The sequence below is a fragment of the Jaculus jaculus genome, chromosome 16 (genome assembly GCF_020740685.1).
Source record: "Jaculus jaculus isolate mJacJac1 chromosome 16, mJacJac1.mat.Y.cur, whole genome shotgun sequence".
Lineage (NCBI taxonomy): Eukaryota > Metazoa > Chordata > Mammalia > Rodentia > Dipodidae > Jaculus > Jaculus jaculus.
The window spans coordinates 43792506-43817187 of record NC_059117.1 but is presented as its reverse complement, the minus strand read 5'-3'; the positions used below and the strand labels follow the sequence as shown (position 1 = coordinate 43817187).

Genomic DNA, 24682 nt, shown 5'->3' with positions numbered 1-24682 from the left:
ACTCCAAGAAGCAAATTTCTGTTGTCTCTAGATTACCAAGTCTCCTTATTCTATTACTAGGCCAAGGCCCCAGTGTAATGCTGGCTCTCTGGCCTGGATCAGGCAGGGTGAGTAAGGGTCTGAGGATCCTTTTGGGACGTCACTAATTATAATGCTCAGATTTTTTGAGCTCTGATGGACAAACAAGTCTCCGCTTACTAATACTTTAAGTCAGTTCCACAGTTCCAAATTCTATTTTCTGCTGAACTGAATTGAAGATAGAATTCCATGTTTCCCATTGGCAGAGCGACTCCAGTCACTTCCCTGCCTGTCCTTGGCCCTGCCCCCAGCTCTGGTCCCCAGCTTGGCTTGCCTCTTGGATGCCTCTTTCCCTACCCCAGAGTAAGACTGGCCCCTCCAGATATCACTGCAGGAGCACCTGTTGGGGACCTGGGGGTGGAGGCAGAGATGGAAGGAGAAGGCCAGGCAGGTGTGTGGGATGCCAGTCGAGGAGGTGCCCTGGCCCTGAGCCAGGCAACATGAGAACAATGTATCACTTTGTTTTCCTCCAGCGGAAAAAGGTGCTTTGATTTGTACACGGATAACTCATTGCTTTATAAACTTTAAACTTCTCCATAGACTTTGCCCCTCTTCCCTACAGCCACTTTCTCTACCAGGCCAAATTGGAGGCTGCTGTAAGAGAAAGTGAGATGCTCAGGGTTATCCCAGAGCTTGTTCTTTGAGTAACAGCACTGAGTCCACACTCACGTTGTCATTCAGTGTGAAGTTTTGAATCAAATGGGCTTGTTTGGGTGGTAAAGTAGGTATTGCACTCTAAGAATTGAGGGAGTAGGGCTTGAGAGATGGCTTAGCCATTAAGGTGTTTTCCTACAAAGCATAAGAACTTGGGTTTGATCCCCCAGAACCCATGGAAGCCAGATACACAAAGTCACCCATCTGCACAAAGTCACTCATGTGCACAAGGTAGCACATGCCATCGAGTTTGATTGCAGTGGCTAGAGCCCTGTGCACCAATTTGTTCTCTCTCTCTCTCTTCCTCTCTCTCTCTCATAAAAGAACTGAGGGACTAGAACCCCCTGAGCACTGTAAGAGGCCCTGAGGGGAGGGCTCCCCACGCCCCAGCGGAGGGACAAGCAGGGCTGCAATTCATGCATGCTCATTCCCACTGGCCCTGCTCCCTGGGTGGTCCCAGTGAAGCACAGCTCCTTTGGGCCAAGGCAAGACTGCCACAATACAGAGGAGAAATCTCTTCACTGCTTTCATTATGGATGGAGACGCTGAGGATCAAAAAGGACAAGAGACTGGTCCAGGGTCACACAGCCAGTCACAAAGCTAGGACTCCAACCAAGGCAAATGAGCTCTTTGAGCTCTGGCCATCTACTCTCTGAGGTAGGAAGGGGGAGTATGCTACATACAGATAGTCTACAAAATGGGGGCATTTCTAAGCCACGTCTTCCTTAGAAGCTGCTATGGCCCTGGCTGCACACATTGCTGCCCATACTTGGTGCCCTTGGAAACAGTGCCCCTAGCCTCCCTGTGCAGCCCAGTCTGCAAAATGTTGGTGGGGATGGAGGTAGGACCACAGGGCTAGGGGTCTGAGAAGAGTGAGCTGAGTCCAGTGGTGTGGGCTCTGAACCCGTAATGACTTCTTGACGTGGTTGACCCCTCTGTAGGTGGGGAAACCCTGTGGCCGTTGGAGAACTGCTATGAGACGTTGGATTCTAAGCCAAGTAATTTGATGCTAGAATCCATGGCCTAAGCCTTCCTGCCAAGCTACATAGATTACTGAATTGCTAACAATAACTTTATGTTTGTTTGAAGCAGGGTCTCATACCATCCAAGCTGCCCTTGAACTCCTGATCTTCCTGCTTCCACCTCCCAAGTGCTAGGATTATTGGCATATGCCACCACACCTGGCTAAGTATTTGATTCTTTTAATGAAATAAAAATTTGAAGTGTCCTGGAAGAGCTGGGAGAAGCAGGAAAGGAGGTGGCCCTAAGGTGTTCCAGGCAAGAGAGGCAGAGCCTGAGACAAAGGACACTATGGACAGAAACACACACACACTCCTGCAAGCACACACATACACACTCTTGCAAACACACACACACACACACACACACACACACACACACACACACGAACCCTTTAGCTGCCCCACCTCCTTCCTTAAACACCTGGAACTCGTGGCCCCATGCTTCCTCCTACAAACCACAATGTCCTGGTGGTGTGTCCTGGTGTAGTCCTGATAGCCTGGAAGACTTCGTGGAGAAAGCAACCCTGGTCCTCTGGGAGGACATCTGACCTCTGACCTTCTCCTGAGCTGCCGGGCCTGGGGCTGGCACAAGGTGCTGGTAGACAGTTCAAGTATGAGGAGGAGCTTGGCTGCCCCTCAGGGAGTGGGGTTAGTATGGGGGGGAGGGTAGCCCCTCTCCCAGCAGCTCCCCCTTCCTCTTTTCACCTGATCTGCCCTCGCCCCACCCTCCCTTATGTATAAACCACATGTCACATCCCTGCCTGCCCCAACTGTTTTTCCACTACCTCAGCTGCTTCCCCTGATAACCTGAAGGCCAGAGACCCTGGAGAACTGGGAGGGGCCTGAGTTCAGGATTATAAGGCAAATCCCCTTTCCTGCTGGGGAATCTTCATGTCTGCGCTTAGAGACGAAAGAAGCTGATGCCTAGAACTTGTTCAAAAATTAACACCTGCTCTCATGTACAATTTTAATTTCCATCGCTGCCCCTACAAGCAACTCCTACTGCTTGGGCCTTAAAGTCAACTGAGAAAAGTTAGTCCAGGGAGGGAAGTGAGTTGCCCTAACTCACACAGCAGAGCAGTGAGGTTCTCTGGCACCACACTGCCATCTGCCCAGTCACTACAGAGAAGTGGGAAGCGCTTCATCCCAGCGCTCAGCAGCTTGGTGTCTACATGCTGTGTGCCTTTCCTCTCCACCCAAGATGGGCGCTTCACCACTGATAGTGCACAGTATCTTTTGTTTCATACCCAGCACCCAGAACAGTAGAAGCCCAGTAAGCATTTCTCAGATGGATGAAAGACCAAATCCCTACCTCTCAGATCTCCCCTCACGTCAGGCAGAGCACTGCATATGGGGTCTCTGCACAGTACCACCCACAGCAGGGACTGCTGGCCCTCCCCTAGCCATTCTGAGTGCCAGCCAGGGATTCCCCCATCTCCACAGTCCAGGTTTCCTGAAACAAGTAGGTTCCAACAGCTCCAAGCCTGGTAAGTCTGCTCAGAGCACCCCAGCTGAGCCTTCTCTAGCAGCTCCTATGGCCCCAACTCACCATTTTTCTGCCCATTAGAGGGCCCTTGATGCCTGGGAAAATAGTATTACTAGCCTCCCCATGGGATCCAGTCTGCAATCCAGAAATCCTTCTCCTTTCCTCTTCTATCCAGCAACTGTCCCCTAGTGTCTCATGGTACAGGGAGCTGGCGGGCAGTCTGAGAGGGCTGCAGCCCCAGCAGGACCACAGCAGCCTGTGCTCGGACCCCAAGCAGCACTGTGCTGCATGGGAGAGGGGGACTGCAAAGGAGGGGTAGCAGAGCACAAAGAGGTAAGATCAGAAGCCCACAGCAAAAGACAATCAGAGGTGAGAGCAAGACAAGGGTAACAGGCGGTGGTCTAGGCCCACCTTAGCCAGTGAGCTGGCTGACTTGGTACAGATCCCTTCTCTCTGGCCTCAGTTTCCCCAGCTCTGAAATGAGTGGCAAAAGCCTGGAGAGTTTGCTCAACTCCCTATCACCTCCAGTTCTTATCTGCTTCTGTAAGGGCATCACACCCAGGTTACCCCAACCCCCACCACAGACACAGCTGTTTCAGGACATCTGTGCCATTGGACAGCTTCTGCTAAGCTCACATACTAAGGGCCTAACTCCTTCTCAATCTACAAAGCCCAGGGTCTGCTCTACAGGGGAACAGAAGACAACCCAGGAGGGGCAGGTGAGAGGCTCTGGAAGGCAGGACTTTATAAGTGGCCCTGAAATTCCAGGCCCTGGGATTTGCTATTCTCAAGCACTGGGCTGAGGGGCCAAGGAATCAGATGCTATTTCCACCTGGATGAGCCCTGGAGTCAGGACATGTAGAATGATAGTTAGATTATGAGGGCAGCTACTGGCTGCTCTCCTCTGACAGCCTGTGATGACCCACTTTATGTCTTCCCCCCAGTGATGTGTTTCAGGAGACTTGAGGTACAGAGGGTCTGCCATAGCCCCTCTGCTAAGCAAAGGGACGATGGTGGGCACTGTGGCTCCTCAAGGTAAGTGTGGACCTATGGTTTCCAGAGATGAGCCTCGAGCTGCACGTGGAGTCTTCTTGAGCCCAGAGCTGCCAAGGACAGATCCAAGTCGCCATCCTTCTGTGTTTCCCAGTGGCAGAGCTGAGCACGTGCACGGTGAGCCTGTGTCTCAGTGAGAACAACCCCTAGCCTGATGCATCAGACCAGAATTCCTAGCAAGAGGTTTTGAAAACCTCTGGGCAAAATACTAGACCTGAGAGAGTCTCTGGGGATTCTCAGACTCAATCCATTGGATGGGTGGAGACATGAAGGCCCAGAGGTAAGAAGGATCTTTTCTGGGATGCCATGGCAGCAACAGCAAGCCTAGAACTTTGTCCCCAACTCCTGGTTGAGGTGTCCTTTTGCTTCCATGGGCTGCGCCGGTTCAGGCAGCTGAGACTGTTCAAAAAGCCCTTGGTTGGCTCCCCATGGAAAGGTCTGAATAAGGTTATAGTTCAGCTTGGCCTCCCTCCATTTTATGCCACCTTTGCCCACAGCTCCAGGAGCTTGGCACAGATACTGGCTGCAGCACAAAGCAAGGACAGTCAGTGACCCATGGAGATTCTGTCCCTGCTATTGCCTTTGAGGAGCCCCCAGCTTAGCAGGGTGGGATGGACATAGCAGTGACGGGCCCCAAGGAGAATCACCTCAAGGAGGATGGTGAAGACCCTTGCTCCCACCTCCCACACCCACCTGTACCTCCTCCCCGATGTCTCTCCCCGTACCTGCTCTTTCTCCTCCCTCACACCTGCCCCAGTGTGGGTGGTCACAAGCTAAACAGCTTTGAGGGGTTTTAGTGGAAAGCTGCCCCCCCCAACACATGCATGCAGGCCAGCATTCCAATGTGTGTCTTCTACAAAGCAAATGCTGTGACACAATCCTCCATGATACTTCCCAAAGAGCATTCTGTGGACAAACAAATGAATGCTGACTTAAATAAAGAGTTTATCCTGGAGGATAAACTTCTGCACACCAACTTGAACAGTGAATCGCAGAGAAAGAGTTGCAGTTGCCAAATTCAACTGTCATCTGTGAACACTGACCATAGCCTCAGGAGCTAAGACTTACTCTACAAGGACGAGGGACTGAGTTTAGATGACCTACCTCAACACATTCCCTCAGGCCTAGGTCAGAAGCTGCATGAAGCCCCCAGTTGCCAATTTCCTTCAAATCTAACTCTGGAATTTTCCTCTCCCAAAGGTCTCCACAAGGGCTACCTGGGGTGGCCTCCCACTCAGGAAGAAGGATGGAAAGGAGCCAGGGCTGGAGCCCTCAGAACCCTCCAGAAGCCCCGTGGGGCATTCCTGGCCTGATGTCTCTGGCCCCACATTCCTGGAGGCAGATGTGCTGCCCCTCCCACCCCGGGAGGTCACTGGCAGCTTTGAAATTCTTGGAGCTTGTCTCGCGTGGAGGGCGACACTGGCTCATCAGCCACAGTCCAGGTGCATCAGTGACTCCGGGAGCTTCACAAACAGTTAAGCAGTCACCTCACCTCAGGGCCCAGGAATTCTGCAGGTGGAGCAGAGATGCTTCTCCAGCTCTGCCAGAAACACAAGTAGGAGGAGAGACCAGGTAAAGTGAGGAGGGAATCAAAAACAAACAAACAAACAAACAGAACAGAACAGGTAACCAGAGACTCAGGAAGGTCCTATGCCCCCCGAACTACAGGACAACATGAAAGGATGCTGGTTTCAGAGCCATGTGCAGACCAGGCCACTGACTCACGTCAAGGGGTCTGCTTGAATAAAGGCCACTTTCCCAGTAACTGTATCCTGAGCCAGCCCTGAAGGTGGTTGGAATGAGGCATGGGACTAGCTCTGCACACTGCACCTTCTTCAACGTGGAACTGACGTCCATATGCTGACTGCATGAGGTGTCAGCTGAGGAAGCACACATGTGACACACACACACATGCTAACGCACACGCACATGCACCAAAATACATTAACACCTTGAATGGCATGGACACCATCCCCAGCCATCAACTTTAAACTTAATAAAAAAGAACTTTCTTGGTTTATTTGTTTGGATTTTCTCTTTGAAGTTCTTGAACACAAGTTATTTATAATTGAGTTGCATTGTGAACAATATCAGCTACCTTAAAGAATAATAATGTCTATGTGAAGTAAGTTGTTAGGACACACTGGCCACTTTCAGACCAGCAAGCATGGTGGATGCCAGTCCTTGAGAACTTTGTACCATTTTTCAATTCTTCAAGTTCTCTGCTTTTCCTCTCTTTAGATGGCACTCATTTTCCAAGCCCCTCACTCACCCTGCCTCTCACATCACCATTGGAGATAAAGGAGATGACACTTCTCCATATTATGGACCGACTCGCTTTCTTGGTGCCTTATTAAAGAGCATGTGCCAGTGCCCTAATGATCCAAAGTTGGGCCATTCCCCTCAAGCCAGTATTCTCTGTGCACATCTAGTTGGTGGTAGACAAATCAAACAGTACCCAATGGCAATACCTCTTAGGGGCAGAGTAACTGGGGGCATTTCTCGGGCCTCTATGTGGCAGGCTTGGTCCTGGCCTAAGCTGCAAGTTCCCAGAGGCCTGGGTCTGTGAACTTCCACAGAGCTACACCATCAGGGAGAAGCAGGGAGAAACAGGGACAGAGAGGTGAATGAATCCAAACAGACCATGACACACAACACGATCATACATGTGTGCACATACGTGCATGCACACACATACACACACACAGCATGTCTTTACTAGATGGACAGTTCTCAATGAATTGAACACATCCCTCCATCTAGAAGGACTCAATATTTTAAGAACAGGATCAGCTGAGTTGCCCTATGGCTTACCCCATGCCCTTCAGCAGGAACAGAAAATAAAATCTGCATGGTTAAGGGTGGCTGGCTGGCAGGAAGGAGGACCGTCTTGGCAGGATGAGCTCATTGAAATGGTTGGAAGCCTCTAGCCACAGATCCCATGTACACTAGGCCCAACGTGCGGGAGGCATGGGCAAGTAGATGAGGCCGGTGCAGACGGTTCTGTAAGAGCTTCGCCTGCCTTACCGCCTGCAGCCTGGGCTTCCTTTTCTTTGTGCTAAGGATGGTAGCACTACCACCTTTGGGTCCTTGACCTCCAAGAATGGCCTCATCCAGGCTCCCGCTCAGCAGCAAATTCCAATCATCGTCCTCATTGTATTCTAAACCTAAAGAAAACAAGGCATCATGCCCAGCAGCTCGTCCATAAAACATTAATCACCGTCCCCTCCTTGAGAGGCTTCTGACCAGTAAAGGTATGCTCTAGAGGAGCCGTGGAAAAATCCCAATGGGCCTGCACATGGCCTGACCACGCCGAGGGTGGGGGCCTGTCATCAGTTCCTCCAGTGCTTTTCCAGCCCAACTTCTGGGTTGGCTTCCAGGGATGCTGAGGACCAGCCTTGGAACCCCAAAGAAAAAGATCCCTCCGTGCATCTACCCAACCCCCAAAGGTACTGTGATCCTTAGAGTCAAGTGCAAGTGGTTGCCTTGGGCCACCTCACCTTCCACTTGGGCCTCCTTTGAGCTCATAGGAGCTGAGATCAGGGTATCAGTGCTGGCATCAGGCCAGTGGCCCCAGAGAAGCCTCAGTACATTGCATCAGTTGATTGACCCCAGTCCAGGGTTCCCTCAGAAACACATACTTTTTCTTGTGTAATTTATTTATTTATTTATCGTTTTTTGAGGAAGGGTCTCTCTCTAGCTCAGGCTGACCTGGAATTCACTATGTCATCTCAAGATGGCCTCAAACTCACCACAATCCTCCTACCTCTGCGTCCCAAGTGCTGGGATTAAAGGTGTGCACCACTATACCCGCTCTTTTGCTTTTTAAGCTTTATTTTTTATTTACTTATTTGAGAGAGAAAGGAAGAGGCGGAGAAAGGGAGAGATGGAATGGGCATGCCAGGGCCTCTAGCCACTGCAAACGAACTCCAGACACATGCGCCCCCTTATGCATCTGGCTTTCATGGGTCCTAGGGAATCGAACCAAGGTCCTTTGGCTTTGAAGGCAAAGGCCTTAACTGCTAAGCTACCTCCCCAGCCCAGAAACCCATATTCTTTCTACAGCCCTCTCAGCCTCCATACAGTGGCATCCCCTTGGGCCTGGAGGAGAAAATGAAATATCGAAAGAGGAACTATGGCTCTGTAAGGATACCACACTCCTACATGTTTAGATCCAGGCAGATTGACTCAATAATATTTGAGAGTCCATGTGTGTGCTGTGGGAATCCAGTCTCCTATGACACGACCATTCCCTCTAGGACTTTGGCTGATGCCACAGGCAAGAGTTGGAAAATCTTCCAGTGTATACCAGCGCTCTTCAGGGGCCTCAGAAGAGGTGGAGCAGGTGGAAAACAGTAACTTTTTGCTTTTGTGAGTTTAATGGAAAGACAAATATTCTAGGATTCAGTGACTACTAGAATACATCCTGCTTCCTTGTAGGCCAGGTGCAGAAGGCATGACCTTCCATGCCAGCTGAGCCACCCTCATGTGTGAATCTCAGGGCCAAGGACATGGAGGGCTATGATGGAAAAAGATGATTTGTGGTCTGTTCTCAGTGGAGACACAGTCAGGGGGAGGCGACATGCGCCCCTCCAAGGTACCTCATATGCAAGTCACCTGACTGTTCAAGGAGCTTGAGGACAAAGGTTCATTCCTAGAGGATTTCGGGAAATCTGTTGGCTGCATGTGACAAATAAAATAGACATGAGCTCTGATTACTCAAGAAGCCCCATTCCAATGCAGTTATTTTCCAAACTTAATCTGTGTTGGGTGGATAGCGTATAAGCAGAATAGAGTTCAAGGGAGGTGGGTGCCTTCAGCTCTCAAGCTTGAGAAAGAGTATGAGATAGCATAACCCAAAAGCTATTGCACCCAGGCCTGATAGAACAACTGAGGCCTTTCTTAATGCATCATTATTCCTCATGATGCAGCATTGGCCTTTCCCTTCTTGTGTACTCCAGTGAATGAGCAACTTTATCAGACAATTCTCCCAGTCAGGGGTAGAGCTGGTTCCAGGGAAGCAACCCCAGCATGGTGGTGCTCAAGTAAGCAAGAGCTTCACCTGTCTCAAGCTGATACCACATGCAGCTATTCCTGGAACAAGTGGGCTTCTCCTGATGCTACAGGCTCCTAGCTAAGCCCTTCTCACTTCCACCTCCTTATCACTCTGTAGGAATGCATACAACTGCAGTGACACCTGGCTTCTCTGCTGGCCCAGGGCTAAATCAGTATGATGTCACAACAACACATGCCAGCACCATGCTATGGAAATGGCTAGGCGTAGCAGGTCGGAATCTATCTTCTAAGGTCAGGATGAGAGAGAATGTATATGTTATAGAAGAGTTCCTCATAGCTAATAGTTGCTCCAGAAACACCAGTTCCTGGCTAATTCTTCAGGTCCTGCCTCTGACTTCTAAGATTCTAGAAGTTATAAAATGTGAAGTAAAACAAGAAGGTCTATATTCTGGAATGGGGTAGAGGTGGGGGTTGGTGAGTAACTTGGACCAAAAAAAGAGGAGACTGGGGGACTCCAAAACTAAGAGATAGAACAACATAAGCAGGTAAGTTAAGAGGGTCTTGGCACATCCTCACAGGTGAGACTATTATAGTGGGCTAGCCTCTACGCTATTCCCATCGCGTAGTGGTCACTCTCCCATTCACACTGGCACACCCCCACTGGGGAGAAGCTGGGACAATTCATGTGGCCTGAGGCAGTCTCATAGATCCATGCATACAGTAGTAAGAAAGGCCCTCTCCGGGGTCACCCTGCTCCTTCTAAGGGTGACATAAGACATATGACATAAGACATAGCTGTTATGTCACCATTAGCCAAGCCCCTCCACAGAGGAGACCTGAACCACCATGTGTCCTCCAGGAGCCATGTTGGGGTGCTGAAACCTTCCCACACACCCTTCCCTGCTAAGCTAATACTCCTAGTGACACCTGACCTTATGGCCTAAAGAGATTTCCATGACATTGATGATCCTTTGAGCCTCCCTATGGTCTCTATGCCAGGCATTCAGTGCCCCAGTAGAGTTGGCTCTGCTTTAAGGAAACTACCTGATGAGGCCTTCAGGACTCCACAGTGAATACCAAGAAGCCATTGAGGAGGACCCTCAGTGGAATGGGGACTGGGGAGAGGGGATATAAGAGTGCAACCTTTTGAAAATACAATAAAATTTAAATAAATTTTTTAAAACTACCTGAAGTGTGTGTGCGTAGGTGTGATGTCAGAAACCAGGTCCAAGTCTCAGTGTGTCACAGCACTGAAGTCATTGCTCTAATGAGCTAGCCTGTACCACATGAGCCCAGCCAAGTCCCTTAGGGGCCCCAGGATGCAGCGCTGGTGCAGGAAGAGTGTGAGCTGAGAGGAGGTGGAGCCCTGACAGGCCTCAGGCTCCCTAGATCCACTCTGAAGAGAACAGAAGGGACTGATGAGGTTATCAGACTTCAGTTCTGCTTTCTCTACCTCTTCCACCTGTAGAATTCAAACCTGTGCCCTCCCACAACTGCCCCAAACATTCACAGTCTGAGACCCAGAAGTTCTTCTATGAGCGGTAGAGCCTTGAGTTCCTTAGGGGTCTGTGGTGTAGTTTTACCTTCACTTGAAGAGAAGGACCCTGACAGCAGGCCGTGTGTGCCCCTAGACTAGATCCCTAGCAGTGAGACTTGTCACCTTATGAGCCAGACCTCCTTTGTGGGAATGCAGTGCCAACCAGCAAAAACCACAGGAGGACTAGAGGACCTTATAAGTCATTTTCCTTTATTTTCTTAATGTATAATGAAATTCCAATTCAAAAGAGACATACATGCAGAGCAGACACATGAAGGGTTCTGAACCCTAACAGACAAAACCAGGTAGCCATCACCCCACCTCCCACCCCTGACCCCTGGCCATTGTCCAGGCAGAAACTGAGAAACTGGGGGCGAGAAGGGTCTACTTCATGGTCCAAAGGATAGCCCAGACTTGGCTTTGGTTGCTAAGACTGGCCCAGTACAGTTGAGATGGGGACATGAGGCTTCAGGTTCCATATTTGTTAAAAGCGTGTTCCATATTTGTTAAAAGTGTTAGAAGTGCCTGCTAGGGAATGGAGAAGTGTGCAGCTGTGATATGCTGGTGGCCACGCAGGCCTCCTGATGGCCCATTGCTGCCTAAGCGCCTGCAGAACCATCTCTCGGTTTTTGTTGGCATCATGGCTAAGGGCACACTGGTGGAGCTGCTCCAGCCTAATGGATTATATAGACTAGCCTAGAGACCTGAGTGCAAGATATTAACTCCCAAGCTCACTGTGCTCTGAGCTATCTTCAGGTTTTAGCAGGAACCACATTAGCAGGTCAAGGCTGGCCAATCTCTTCCAGGTCAATGTGGAGGGACGACGGTGGCCTGAGGTCAGCCCACCCAGCCTCCAACCAAATGCTGCCAGCAAGGAGCTCATGAGCCGGGGCAGGAATTGTCCTCTCTGCTCAGGACCAGCTAGGGCAACCAAGTCCCTAAGTGCCCAGCATGAGTGTCTGTCTCCACAGAATCCTCAGGCTCTGGGCCTCAGATAACTTGAGTGCTCTTTAATTAACACTCAGCCCACAGCCGTAGAATGGTATCCTGTGTCTACACTGGCAAGAGGAAATGGAGAACTGAAGCAGCTGTCAAGTCAATGGCACATCAACTACAGCAAGGTGAGGTTACTCCTACGAGCCTTTCCTTCGCTCTCTGAATGGCTTTTGCTCTCCGAAGGCAAGCCTGCTGTGGAGAAGCCCCTCCATGGGAATAGGCCCTTCAACACCCTGGACTGCAGTCGGCTTCACTGCTGTCCACTTGTGCACAAGGACACATGGGTGTGCCACAGCTAGAGACGTGGGGAGAGAGGTTGGGACAGGCAGACAAAGCAGTGCAGGTCTAGACTGTTCTTTCTAGAACCTGTAGTGTGTCTACAATGCAGCATCCCCATAGCTGTCCCTCCCTGTCATCTTACAGATGGGGTCACTGAGGCCTGGATACAGGGATTTCAAATGTCCTGCAGCAAGTCCAAGTGGGCGAAAAGGCACTGGGAGCAAGCTAGACTGAAGGGGCAATGCTACTCTGCACCCTACCCCTGGCCCCCACTGGCTGTGCCTCTTTGGATCCCCTCCCTCTCAAAGCACCTTTGAGAGGTCTTGCTCAGAGGCACAAAACCACAGTGATGGAAACCCAGGCACCTATGGTGGTGAAGTGCTGAGCAGTTTGGGTGAGGAGGACTTTCTGGCATACTTCCCATCACACTCTGAGGGGACAAGTAGCAGGTGGGTCCCTTACTTTCACCTCCTCCGAGATATCAAGGAAGTGAGGTGTTAACTTGGTAGATCTTGGTCCCCAAGAAGCTCTGAGACCAGGAAATAGAGAAGAAAGAAAGTGATAGAACAGCCCCAGATGAGGCTCGAGCGTGCAGGTCAGGCAGGTCTTTGAGGAGTGGCATTGCCAGCTTGTCAGAGTGTCTACAATACAGATTTCAGCCCTCCCCTCCCTCTGCCCATCCCTGCCCCGCCCCGCACGGGTGTCGGGCCAGACCCTCTCTACTTGGGCTTCATCTCCACCCTAGAGTTGATGTCCTCCCCATCCAGGTCATACTCCTCCACCTGGCCGCTGGTCCACACTTTCATGCGGTCGGTGAGGTCGCTGCTGCGTGGGGCCAGGATGAAGTCGTAGATTAGCACAGCCAGGGCACCTCCAATGAATGGCCCCACCCAGAAAATCTAGGAGAGAGTGTGTGTATTCAGAGAACATCTGACCAGGACAGCCCTCCCTCCTGGGGAGCACTCCCCACCTGAGCCTGGCACAGGAGACAGGGGCCAACACCCCCTCCTGATTCCAATGCCCCCCCCCCAGTGCAAGATGAGCCAAAAGGGTATGCCGTGGTCTCTGTGCAGACTGGCTCAGGCATCTCAGTACCAGCCCCTTCTGAAGCATGGCCACTGTCCCCTACCCCACAGTTCTGGAAAGGCCCCAGAGACAGTCACTCTAATAGAAGGTTGGCCTGGAACACACAGGCCAACAGTAATTAGAGTAAAACCTATGCAGTGCTCCTCTGCTCTGAGCTCTGCTTACTGACCTGGGTCCTTCTTTCTCCTGGCAACACTGGGAGAGGGAAATACTATAAGCCCACTTCACAGTTAGAGAAACTGAGGCACCAAGAGGCAGGCCAGCCCACCTGCCTGAGACCACTGAATCAGAAGGTGGCATGGTCAGGATTCGCATCCAGTCTCTCCCCCATGCTGCTAGGATGACTTGGGGACAGGGCAGTAGCAGGCGGTCAGCTTTGAGCTGAGAGGGCCGAGGCAGGGCCCAAGTCTGCTCACCATGCAAATCCACCCCCTCCTTTACCTCAGGCCCCGGGTTCCAATTTCCTCTGCTGTTGGTGTCGCCTTAATCTTTGTGAAAGTTTGCCCCAAGGGTGGGGCGGACCTTACCCTCACCAGATTCCCTGGCTGCCTGTGGAAACCTACCCAGTGGTTGCTGAAGTTGTGCGTGAGAACTGCTGAGCCAAAAGACCGGGCAGGGTTGATGCCGCAGCCAGTGTAGTCGATCTGGAGGGGAAGAATGCAAGAAACAGCAGTGAAGGCAGAGGCAGGTGGAGAAGAACATAAAAGAGGCACGAACAGGGCAACTGGCTGCAGAAGAGGGTGGCCCGAACCCAGAAAGAACCCTCCCTGGTCTCTAGACCTGGCCTGCCATTCCCTACCCCATGGCATGAGTTCCACCCAGAGCCTCAGGGAGCCCACACCAGGCCCACCCCACCACCAGCCTCTGCTCTGCCTGGGAATGCCCCTTCTCACCGCCAGCAGGTGTCCCAGGGCCACAGAGAGGCCGATGGCCAGGGGCGCCGAGCCGCCGAGGTCATGGCGCCTCCGGTCAGTGGTGGCCAGCACACAGAGCACCAGCTGCAGGGTGCCAATGATCTCGATGCCCAGACCCTGACCAGAGTTCACACCAGGAGCCAACTGCAAGTGAAAAGAGCAGTGACAGTCAGTGCGCTGACAGCTGGTAATTTTGCCCCCAGGTCCCCAGACTCCCAGGCCAGGCACCAAGGGACTAAGGGCAGTATCCTCGAGCCCTTCCTACCCCATTGCTTGGCCTCTCTGTGTGTCACCAGAGGTAGCCAGACTCTGCCCAGACACATGTGACAGGTTTAGTGACAGTCATGCCTGTCCCTGTTGATGATGTTCTAGCGTGGCCCCTAGACTCTGTGTAGACCCTACGTCTCTCTTCACAGAGGCACAGAGCGAAGCGGGACCTCCTTGGCGCTGGCGATGTGGGCCACTCAAGCCACAGGAGAGGCAGAGCCTGGCATGGGAGCTAATGGGCACACTCACAGAAGAGCAGCAAGGAGGCAGGTGGACCCACACGTGGCCGCTGCCGTGGCCTCCTGGCCCACAGCATCCTACCTCGTGTCTTGCTGCACCTAAGTCTCCCAGGCTTTAGAAGGATTGTTAGTGAGTTCTTCCAACTCTTTCAACCTGTGTCCCCTGTCCCTTTTCCCTTCTCTCTCCCTGGTTCGTAGTCTATCTCCATTTCCTTGGCCTTGCCTTCTTACCTCTTCTTTTCCCTCTCACCCTCCCAGCTCCAGCCACATGCACCCCACCACTAGTCTGACTGCCACTGTTCCTCGGCCACTTTTAGAAACATGACTCATTGAAAAAGGAGAGAGTAAGAACTTTCATGGAGTCACCAGAGCCCTCCCATCTCTTCAGCTGCACCAGAGAGGCTCCTCCTCGTGTGGATGCCTGCATTCTGCTCAAGGAGAGGGTACCAGGCCCGGTCTCCGTGGCAAAGATGTGCAACTTGGCTGCTTCCCAGCAAGTCAGCATTTAAGCCTCCCTTCTCAGCTCCCATCCTGAGGGTGAAGGGTGTCTGCAATGCCAAAGGCATTCTGCAAAATCCTGGGTGGGGGGAATACACCTCCACTCCTCCAGGGGTTTTCCCAGCTCAGCCCTGAGGCCATCCTATAAGAACAATTCTCTTCCCGCCTTTGTCTTCAGCCCTGCATCAGGCTGAATGACTCACATCCCCTCCCCTACTTTGCAGCCCCAGCTGGGGGGCCTTTCCTGGCTGGTCTCAGAGTTGTGTCGTCTATGGCCAGCCAGCCATCAGAGCAAACTCAACAGTCATCCCAGCCCCAAAATCAGGCAGTGGAAGCAGAAACTCTGTGCTTGGGCCCTGACTTTCTTTGTTGGCACTAGGAACAAGGCTCTTTTTGGGTCTCAGTTTCTCCATCTGCAAAATGGTCTAAAATCTCTGCCACTGTCCAGAGCATCTGGGAGTTCAAAGGCAACAGGGCTATCCCAGGTGTTTAGAGAAAGTGGTGGAAGCAGGAATCCACAGGAATTAGGGACAGGCAGAAGGGAAAAACCTGACCTGCATGGAGACAATAGGAGGGTCACTACAGCTGCTAATAGGAACTGCCTAGAGCTAGGAGGCTCCACAGAGGCCATCCACTCTCATGACTGGGAAGCTTGTGGCCCTCTGTAAAACTCATGGCTACTCTCCCTCCCTTGCCTCTGCTTTCCAGAGTTGGCAGGCCTTACTTACTAATAGTGGTCGGTTAATGGAGCCACCCCTGTAGGTGGCTGCTGCCCAGATCTTCCATCTCACCCTATGGCTTCTAACATGATCTGAGCCCTACATCCTGCTCCAGGCACTACTTGCCATACAAAGGGAGAAGAGCCAGTTCTGGTTCTGGTTCCAGTCCCAAGTCCTGAACTCTAAGTCCAAAGTTCTGAGTCTTTGGGAAGAGGAGGAAACTCCAGAAATTATCCCTTTCCTGACTGCCAAGAGCCACAGGGGTGGCAGCCTTCTCCCAGTGTCCACTTCTGCCACCATCACCAGCAGCAGACAGCCTCCTCTGCTTGTCTGAGCATCTACTAATGACAATTCTTCCAGCACCTAATGCACTTGTATTACTTACATCTGGGAAAATTCAATAACTCAGAATTGGAAAGGGTGATTAAAGGCCTCCTGAAACTTGATGTCCAGGAAAAAGCAGGTTAAAAAGGTCAAACCTCATGTGATGACATACAACCCATGAAATTTCAAAGTATTTCTTAGAGGATCAACAATCCTAATTGTAGTCACTTTTATTGTTTGCACAGTTGTGCAGAATTTTGCCTGGTCCCTGTTTTACATCTTACTGCTAGGGTCAAATACAGCAATCCATTTTGTGAGTGCAAGTATGAGCAATAGAATAGACCACACAGTTCTTCTGTAGAATCAGAAAGCTCCAAGCCTGCCATTGGTCACTGGGCCCAGGTCAACTCATGACTGAAGGCCCTATTCAGATGTACCAGCTCTAAGAAGTCAAGGGTCCCTGTTGGGGATGACTTCTCACCTCATGTTCCATGTCCACTCAGAACTGCCTGAGCATCTGAGCTTCATGGAGGGGAGGAATGCTTCTGCAAGTCAGCTGGATACTTGTCTCCTCCAGGCCTGGGAGCCCTACTAGCTCCCAGCCAAACACTGAGGGGAGGCTCATTGCACAGTACGGAAGGGGATAAATGCTCATTTTCCAGCCCAGAACAGAGACCCCAGTGAAGCTTTTGGGCTGCAGAACACATGCATGCCTTTGCTGCCTCATGGGGAGATAATAGATCAATCAAGGCTTTTAAAGGCCAGCTTGTTCTAAGACTCAGTGAGAGGACAGAGGGGAGGCCCGGGCCTGGCCCAGGGACTGGGCAGCAAAGCCAGAATCCTTGCCCAGTGATTTTGTCACCCCATGTTCATAGGCCAACGTGCTAGCCACCAAGAGACCGGACAATTTCCAGCCTGGACTAAGAAGCTGGCAGAAGGTGGGCATACCAGCATGTTCTAGCCCAGGACCAATCTCTCTGTGCCATACCATCCCTGCTACTTGTAGGCAGGCCACCAGGAAAGCTTCCAAGACCTAGGGCCCCCAGCTTTGTGTGGAGTCCCGTGGCTGAGGAGCAGTAGGCTCCAGAGCCAGGTCTGGGTGAGGCTAAGAATCTGATCTTAAAGAACAGGCAGGAGATGTGGGGCTCACCCGTCCACTCACCCTAGTGCCTCACTCAGCACCGGCCATATGAGGATCTGCGGCCCTACCTTGTCGCCTGTCAGCACTCTCGTGGGAGCGTGGTTCTGTGCATGACTTAGGTAGCTTTGTATAGTAGCACACTGTACGTGGCCTTGTGTTCAGAGGTGACTCTCTCTTTTTCCGTTTCCCTCATTATATTTTATCAGGTTTATTACAGGATAATTAAATAAAAGATTTATCTAAGAACTATAATAATCCCTAGCCTATAAATAATATAAAATAAATGACTGATTAAAATGTAACAGAGCTATAAGAAATGGTTCAACCTATTCCCAGAGTGCAAATTTTTAACAGATCTTCCTTAATAAATGAATAGAATGATACAATCAAAATATGCCAGTAGCATGAACAGGGAAGAATTAAACCATAAAATTAGCAAGCTTGATTTAAGGAAAATAGGGGAAACCCTGCACTTCAAGATTATAGGCTATTAACTCTGACAAGCTAGCACCTCTTCTCATGAGACATGCTCTGAATGCCAGAGGTCTGTGCATGGCATGAGGTTCCAGATTGGCATGTCTGATGGCATTTCTGAGTACATCACTATGTCCCTTTGTGCTTCACACCTCACAGGTGGTTCCACTACTTGTTGGATAGGGGAGGAGATGGGAGAAGAGAAGGACACCCTTAAATGAGAAAGCCACTGGTCTTGAAGGCCCTTTATTTGCTTCCAGTAGCCATTTCACCTTCCTGACAAGAAACAATACACAAAGCAATGGCTTTCTCCTCCCTTCCCTCCTTTTCCTTTCTGAAGGGCAGTAAGCAGAAGAGGTTCCATTTAGGACTCTCCCCTACTGGGCTCCCAGGGCCTGGGTGAGGCTAAGCGGCCTTGAGAGTATGTCTGTGCCTCCCACAGACCTGCGCGTGCACGATAACGGAGTGTGCTCGTTGGAGTCGCAGAAGCAACAGAAGTCTGAGAGGCAGGAGGGCGGGAGCCTGGCCTTCCTGACTTGACCCAGTGGACAACCTTTACAAGTCTCAGTGCTTCCACAGGCCTGTTTCCAGGTAAAGTGGAGACCTTGATCCAGATAATCTTTAGATTTGTTCCTGCCTGACATCAGTGGGCACAGTCCAGGACAGCACCTAGAAACCTGAGTGCCAGTTTCTGATGTCAGCCTGATACAAAACCTATGTCATAGAAGCTTCCACCTGCCACCGCTCAACCCCTGCCCAGGCGTCCCAGAGCAATCTTCTCACCAAGTGGTTCCAACTTACATGTCCCTAGGGACAGAGAGCTTGTTCAATTAGAGGAAGTTGCTTCCTCAAGTTACAAAACAATTCTTTATATGAAGCAGAACTCTCCTCTGAAGAAGCCTTAACTGGAATTTCAAACTCTAGAAGAGCATCTCATGGCCTTGCCACTACTTTTGACTTGGGGCTTTAGCCTGAAGGGTGCTCAGAAACAATGGTTTCTTAAAAGAGTGAAAAGAGCCCCTTGCCTATACCCTCCCATGGGCAAAGAATTCCTCTCATTTTCAGGAAAAGGCACTGATAGAAGGGACCCTCACTACCATGGAGCCTCGGGGGGACATTTTCTTATTCATGCCTGAAGGCATGAGGCTCTTATTCCAGATCTTCAGGAGTCCAGAGAACCTCAGGTACTTCTAAGGAGTACAGACCAGAGCCCTTGGGGACACCTTGCCAGCCAGAATGGCCGCCTCCTTTGCTACCAAATAGCAGCTATCCAACCACCCCAGGGCAATATTGAGGCCTTCCTGGAGAGGCCTGGTGGGCTACAGCTCAGGAGACTGCTGAGCAAGGCCCACAGTCAGACTGTGGAGGGCTATGTGGAATCAGCTTGGGGTGAGCTAATGCAGGCTGTCTGGGCTGGAAAGGGGGAGGCCCGTAACAAGAGAGGCTGGGGCTGGGGTGAGGTGGGGGCAGCCTCCCTCAGACTAGCACATACCCTCTCAGAACCTTGTTACTTCAGAGAAGGGTCTGCAAATGGGCCCTGCTTAGCGTCAGGCATTAGGGTGGGCCACACTGAGCTCTGAGTTAGGCAGCCTCAGAATTTCCCTGAGGAGGGAAGTGTCCACGGCACAGCTCCTTCTGTGTCCTCCCGCCCCCTCGCTGGGTTCTGGCTGGAAACAGTAATTACAGGGCCCAGCTATGCCATCACCACCCAGCCCTAAGCCCTCTCCCTGGGCAGGTTGGGCTGGGCAGGGGCATTGGAAAGCTTGGCTTCCTTTCCCTAGGCAACCCATAAGCCCTGCGGGAGGCAGCAAGGGCCTCAACCCTGAGAGCTCTGCTGGCATGGAGTGGCCTCTCCCCTCACAGCCAGAGGAACTAAGACCTAGAGAATTAGGGAAGAGGGAACATTCAGGGCTAAAGTCAAGTGCAGGCTAAGAGGACTCCCAAAGAGTTCTTGTCCCCTTCCCCAAGGCTATCCCCACACTAGCCTGCTCTTTTCCCTTCCATCTGCAAACTTGACTAACCCAGATGTTGGGGCAACTCTGGGAAATGTAGACAGAGTGGAGATGGGAAGGGAAGATGAGCCTCTTGCCTGAGCCCCTTAATGGCTAGATGAAAATCCAGCTCCCTACAGATGAGCCAAAACAATAGCCCGAGTCCCAACCTCGACCATGACCCTAGTCTGGCCACACTCAGTGACCCCCTCAGACATGGATGGTCTCTCTGGCTCCCCTGCCTGAGCTCTGCGGGGCTCTCCTGGCCCTCCCACCCTTCCAGTTCAAAAGCTCCTGGTCCCGCCCTGACACTGCTTATCTCACCTGCCTCTTGCCTCCTATCACAAGCAGCTGTGCATATGGCTTATCTGTGAGCTGCCCGGGGCCAGGGGCCTGGCTGACCCAGCCTTGCCCTCAGCACCTAACGGCCCCAGTAGTGTGTGCAGGATGCCGGATGCCAGCCAGAAAAGAGAAGAATGAAAACAGCAATCGAATGCCAAGAGTCCAAGGCCCCAGCATCCTCCCCTTTTCAAAGCTGGCCACACCCTTCTATGTCCAGTTCACGGATGGGAAGTAGGGCCACTAAGCCTTTTCAGTTGTGTGGAGTCAGATTCAGTGATGATGGCTGAACTGGGGCAGGGACAGGCTACATTCCCATCTGAGCCTCAGAGCCTCTAGCCCAGGGTGAAAATTGGGGTCTGCTCCTTAGACCCAGCAGGGATCAATGGGCCAGAAAGAGACCTGTGGTCTCTCCAGGGTGTAGCCTGAGGCTTGACTCAGTCAGGAGAAAGTTGTCCCCACCACATCCCTGGGGGACACCCCCTGACTCACCCAACCACTTCCTGCCTCTTTTCCCCTATTTTCTTTGGAGATCTCCATGCCAACAACTCACCCCACCCAGGTTTTGGGCAGGGTGGGACAGCTTGGAACAGAGGGGCTGTGGGAACCTTCCCCAGAGATGTGGAAGCAAGACGTGGCCACCTGCTGCATTGACTACTCTGTCACTCTAAGGCACTAAGGCCACTCCCTAGACCCCCCACCCCAGGGTCCAGGGCTAGTGTTTGAGAGGAGCCCTTTGGGTAGGCAGGATATCTCTGTTTCTAAGCCCAGACTTGTGTCTAGATTACCAAAGTTCCATTGTTTAGAGGGGCCAATGAGGGGGCGCTATCGTAATCAATCCCTGCACTCAGCACTGCCTCTGGGGCCCCTCTTAGGCAAGCCCCCTGGACGAGTCAATCCACCAACATTAGCGAATAAGCTTCAGGTCACCAGAACCCTGCCTCTCGTGAACCTCAGGACACTCAGCTCAGAGGAAACACAGCCAGTCAGAGGCAAATGCAGCTTGATCCTAGAGCTTTTGTCTCCCTCCCCAGGGCTATCCCCACACTGGCTTGCTCTTTCCTCTTCCATCTGCAACCCTGACTGACCCAGATATTGGGGCAACTCTGGAAAATGGAGCCAGAGTGGAGATGGAAAACCAAAGCAGATGCGGAAGGTCCAGATGCCACACCTGTCTTGGAGGTACACACAGAGAGCAAAGCTTTTGCCAGCAGGTACATAGGTCCTACCGGTCCTTTAAGTTGGAAGGGACAAGTAGGGACCAGAAAGCTTGGGAAGCTCCTGTGAGGATTCTTCCCCACCGCCATCCTGCTTAGATCTACCCTGGTGGGAACTTGACCTGCCCACAAGAATCTGCTGAGGTTCTCCAGCCCTGTTGCAGCCGCACAGACTGAGGTTTAGAGGACGCAGCCTGCCCAGCTCTTCTTAGAGCTGCCGCAGCCACATCTTCCCCAGAAAAAGTCTAAATTCCAACAGCAAAGCTAATCTTCAACCTCAGGATGAACAGGAGTTGGCTTGAAAGCAGGTTCTTGAGGTGTCACCATGACACAAGAAGTGCTCATCCCAGCAGCACGGCCATGCCAGCCGCCCTCTGCACCAGACTTTCACCTCCCTCCCCACCTACATCTCCAGGACCTAAACTTTGGAAGGAAATGAGAAGAGTTCACTCACCCACAGTCACTTCAGAGGAACCCTGCAGCTCCCTTGCTTCTGCCTCACACCTTCCCTGCCAGGGCCCACCCATGTCATTTCCCTACATCTGGTTCCTTCTTTCTGTCTTTGTCTCTCTGCCTCTATGACGGGATTCCCAGCATGGTCTCTCAGATATCCTCTAACTTTATCCAACCCCTTACACCATGCATGGGTGCATGTGCACTCAGTGTTGCATTTGGTTGAGGGGCTGAAAAGCCCAGATCTGTGACTAGGTAGCTACCACCAAAGGCCACTTGATCGTGCTAAGAATCCTGGGAGCAATTGTTTTGAGTAATTGCCACACGGTTGCCAGCATCTGCTTATTACTCAGGCCGGGAGCGATGAACACCAGCGGCTGCACAATCGGTCCCACGCCCTCATCTCATAGCCAAACGCGTACAACTTACACGAGCTAAGGGACCCACGCTGGCAGACTTGTGCACACCTCTCTGCCTCCACACACAGCAAACATGCATGCCACATCATTCAGTGGCCTGGGACTATGGGGCTGGCCCTTCCACTGAAGTGTTACCCAGGAAAATTCTTCCAACAGCTTCAGAATGGGTTTTTCTCCCTCATCTGCATCTTGTTCACAGGTGGGAGAAGGGGCTCTTTCCCAACTCCCCAAAGAAGCTGATCTGGAGTCCTGGGTGATGTGGGAAGTTGCCCAAGGACCTAAGTAATTCCACACAGGAACTGTGCAGACACTGCAGAACTGACGGCAGATGGGCTATGTGTCTGATGCAGTGTGATGGGGAGCAGCAGGTAGCATGTAGCCAAGGTGAAGGGCTGCTGAGATGGCAGCAGGGTGTTTAGGCAGGGCCAAGGAAGTCAAGAACTTCCAGGGGAGGGCTAAGGACCTAGCTGCCTGCTCCTGACTTCATTCCTGGCTGCAGACACTCTGCAGGGGACTTTGGCACAACACTTGTTCTCTGGCTCTCTCATACCTACAGCACATGGCAGAAAACGGGCTCTGGGCTGCAGCACAGCGGAGTTCCAGCTCTGTCTTTAGACATGACCTAGGCAACCCTTTGTCCTCTCTGTACCTCACCATACCTGTCTGTACAATGGGCGGAGGATGGGCCCAGTGGCCTATGTGCCCCATTCTACAGCCCTCCCTCAAACCTGGGACCCCCCACTCACATCATTGCGGCCCAGTGAGTTCCCGGGCAGGGAGGAGGTGATTCCTGAGAGGATAGCGGTGGCGACGATGGCCCCCACACACTGGGCGATGATGTACAGGATGGCCCGCAGGATGCTGATCTGGCAGCTGAGCAGCAGACCCAGAGTGACAGCTGGGTTGAGGTGGGCACCACTGATGTGGCCCACGCTCTGGGCCAGTGTGGCGATGCTCAGCCCAAAAGCCAGCGACACCTTCACGTTGTCCTGGACCGCTGTCTGATTTCCTCCCAGAGGATAATTGAAGCCCAGGGCAGAGCCAATGCTGATGAAGACAAAAAGGATCATGGCTAGGAACTCGGCCACCACAGCCCTCCAGAAGATCTTCTTCTTGAATTCGCTGGCCATGCTGGCGGGGGGCTCTGCTCGACTGCTGTCTGCCTGGTGCTCAACTCCCTGTGAGGGCTGAGCCACAGCCTGGGCTGGGCCTATTTATAGGACTGGGAGTGGGGGGAGCACAAAGGGAGGAAGGCCGCCCCTTGCTCCTGGCCCGCCCCGTGCCGCACGGGCCTCCTCTCAGCGCTGGATGCAGACAGGGCTCTGCTGTCTGCCTGCCAACTTTTTCCTTCCTCCTCTCCCCTCCACCCTCCCTTGCTCACTCGGCCTGCCCAGCCCCAGCCCTGCCCAGCCCAGGAGGCAACAGGAGCAGCAGTTACTCTAATAGGCTTTGGGAAATTCTTCCAAGCTGGCCCTTGGGGGGCGGGGGAGGGCAAAGATATCCTGGTGGCCTGCCCAGCCTGCAAAGCTCAAGGGGTGCCCAAGGGCAGAGCTAGGCACAACAGAGGGGGCAGAATGGGTGGGGTCTGGGCTCTCTGGGGTGGACATTGCCCTCTGGGGAAGGAAGCAGGCACCAGTACCCTGCCTTCCTGCACCATCCCACCCCTAGTGGTAGCATTTAATCTGAAGTCTGCAGCCCTTGGAGGAATCCACAGGGCCAGTCTGGCCTCCAGCACCCTGGTCTGGGCTTAGCCACTGCAAGTCACCTTAGGATGTCCCTTGTCCAGCTGGGCCTCACTTGATAGGAGCAAAGAGGGTATCTGGAGGTCACTTACCACACTGTGGTCAAGAACAGGCCTGAGTCAGGCAAAGTTTTAGGGAACCCCCCATTCCAAGAACCCTCAAATTTAGTACAATTAGAACCAGTGATTTGAGGCCAGGCTGGCACAGGGAGGAGGCAATGGGGACAGTTTGGGATTTTCCTCATAGGCAATGCAGCTGGCAGGTGACTGGGGAGATGGAATGACAGCTGAACCTGAAGAGGAGAAAAAGAGAGGTGACAGCTGGAGGAAGAAAGAGGAGACAGAGACCGGGAGACGGGATGGAAGACCAGGAGCAGGGGAAAACGCTGAGCAGGAGTGGAAGGGAGATGGACACAGGAAGAAGGGCTGCAGGTAGGGCTCAGAGGTAGACTACTTGTGTAGGCCATGGTTTGGATCACAGGGAAACAGATAAAGGGAAGAGCACAGGTCGAGGACAAACTGAATACAGGGCACTGCTAGACTGAGTCAAAACTCAGAGTGAGTCCTGAGTGGTGGCACACGCCTTTAATTCCTGAACTTGGGAGTCTGAGGTGGGAGGACAGCTCTCGAGTTCAAGGCCACCCTGAGGCTACAGAGTGAATTACAGGACAGCCTGGGCTAGAGTTAGACCCTACCTTGAAAAAACAAAACAAACAAAACAAGACCTAGAAGTGAGACA

The 24682-nt window shown here is 52.2% G+C and overlaps 1 protein-coding gene across 1 annotated transcript; it reads right to left on the bottom strand.

Annotated features, from left to right (window-relative positions):
• Positions 1–11035: 11035 nt before the first annotated feature.
• Aqp1 (aquaporin 1 (Colton blood group)) lies at positions 11036–23402 on the bottom strand. Its single transcript, XM_004652761.2, has 4 exons — positions 22949–23402; positions 14101–14265; positions 13771–13851; positions 11036–13020 (listed from the first exon to the last, which is right to left on the bottom strand). The coding sequence occupies exons 1-4, from the start codon at positions 23330–23332 to the stop codon at positions 12841–12843; spliced, it is 810 nt and encodes a 269-aa protein (XP_004652818.1). The 5' UTR covers positions 23333–23402; the 3' UTR covers positions 11036–12840.
• Positions 23403–24682: the final 1280 nt, after the last annotated feature.

Excerpts from the sequence above, each read along its gene's own strand:
- Aqp1 (XM_004652761.2), bottom strand. The coding sequence starts at position 23,332 with ATGGCCAGCGAATTCAAGAAGAAGATCTTCTGGAGGGCTGTGGTGGCC. Across the intron at positions 14,266-22,948 it reads ACTCACTGGGCCGCAATGAT|TTGGCTCCTGGTGTGAACTC; the intron begins GTGAGTGGGGGG and ends TTTCACTTGCAG. Across the intron at positions 13,021-13,770 it reads ACAACTTCAGCAACCACTGG|ATTTTCTGGGTGGGGCCATT; the intron begins GTAGGTTTCCAC and ends ACTCTCTCCTAG.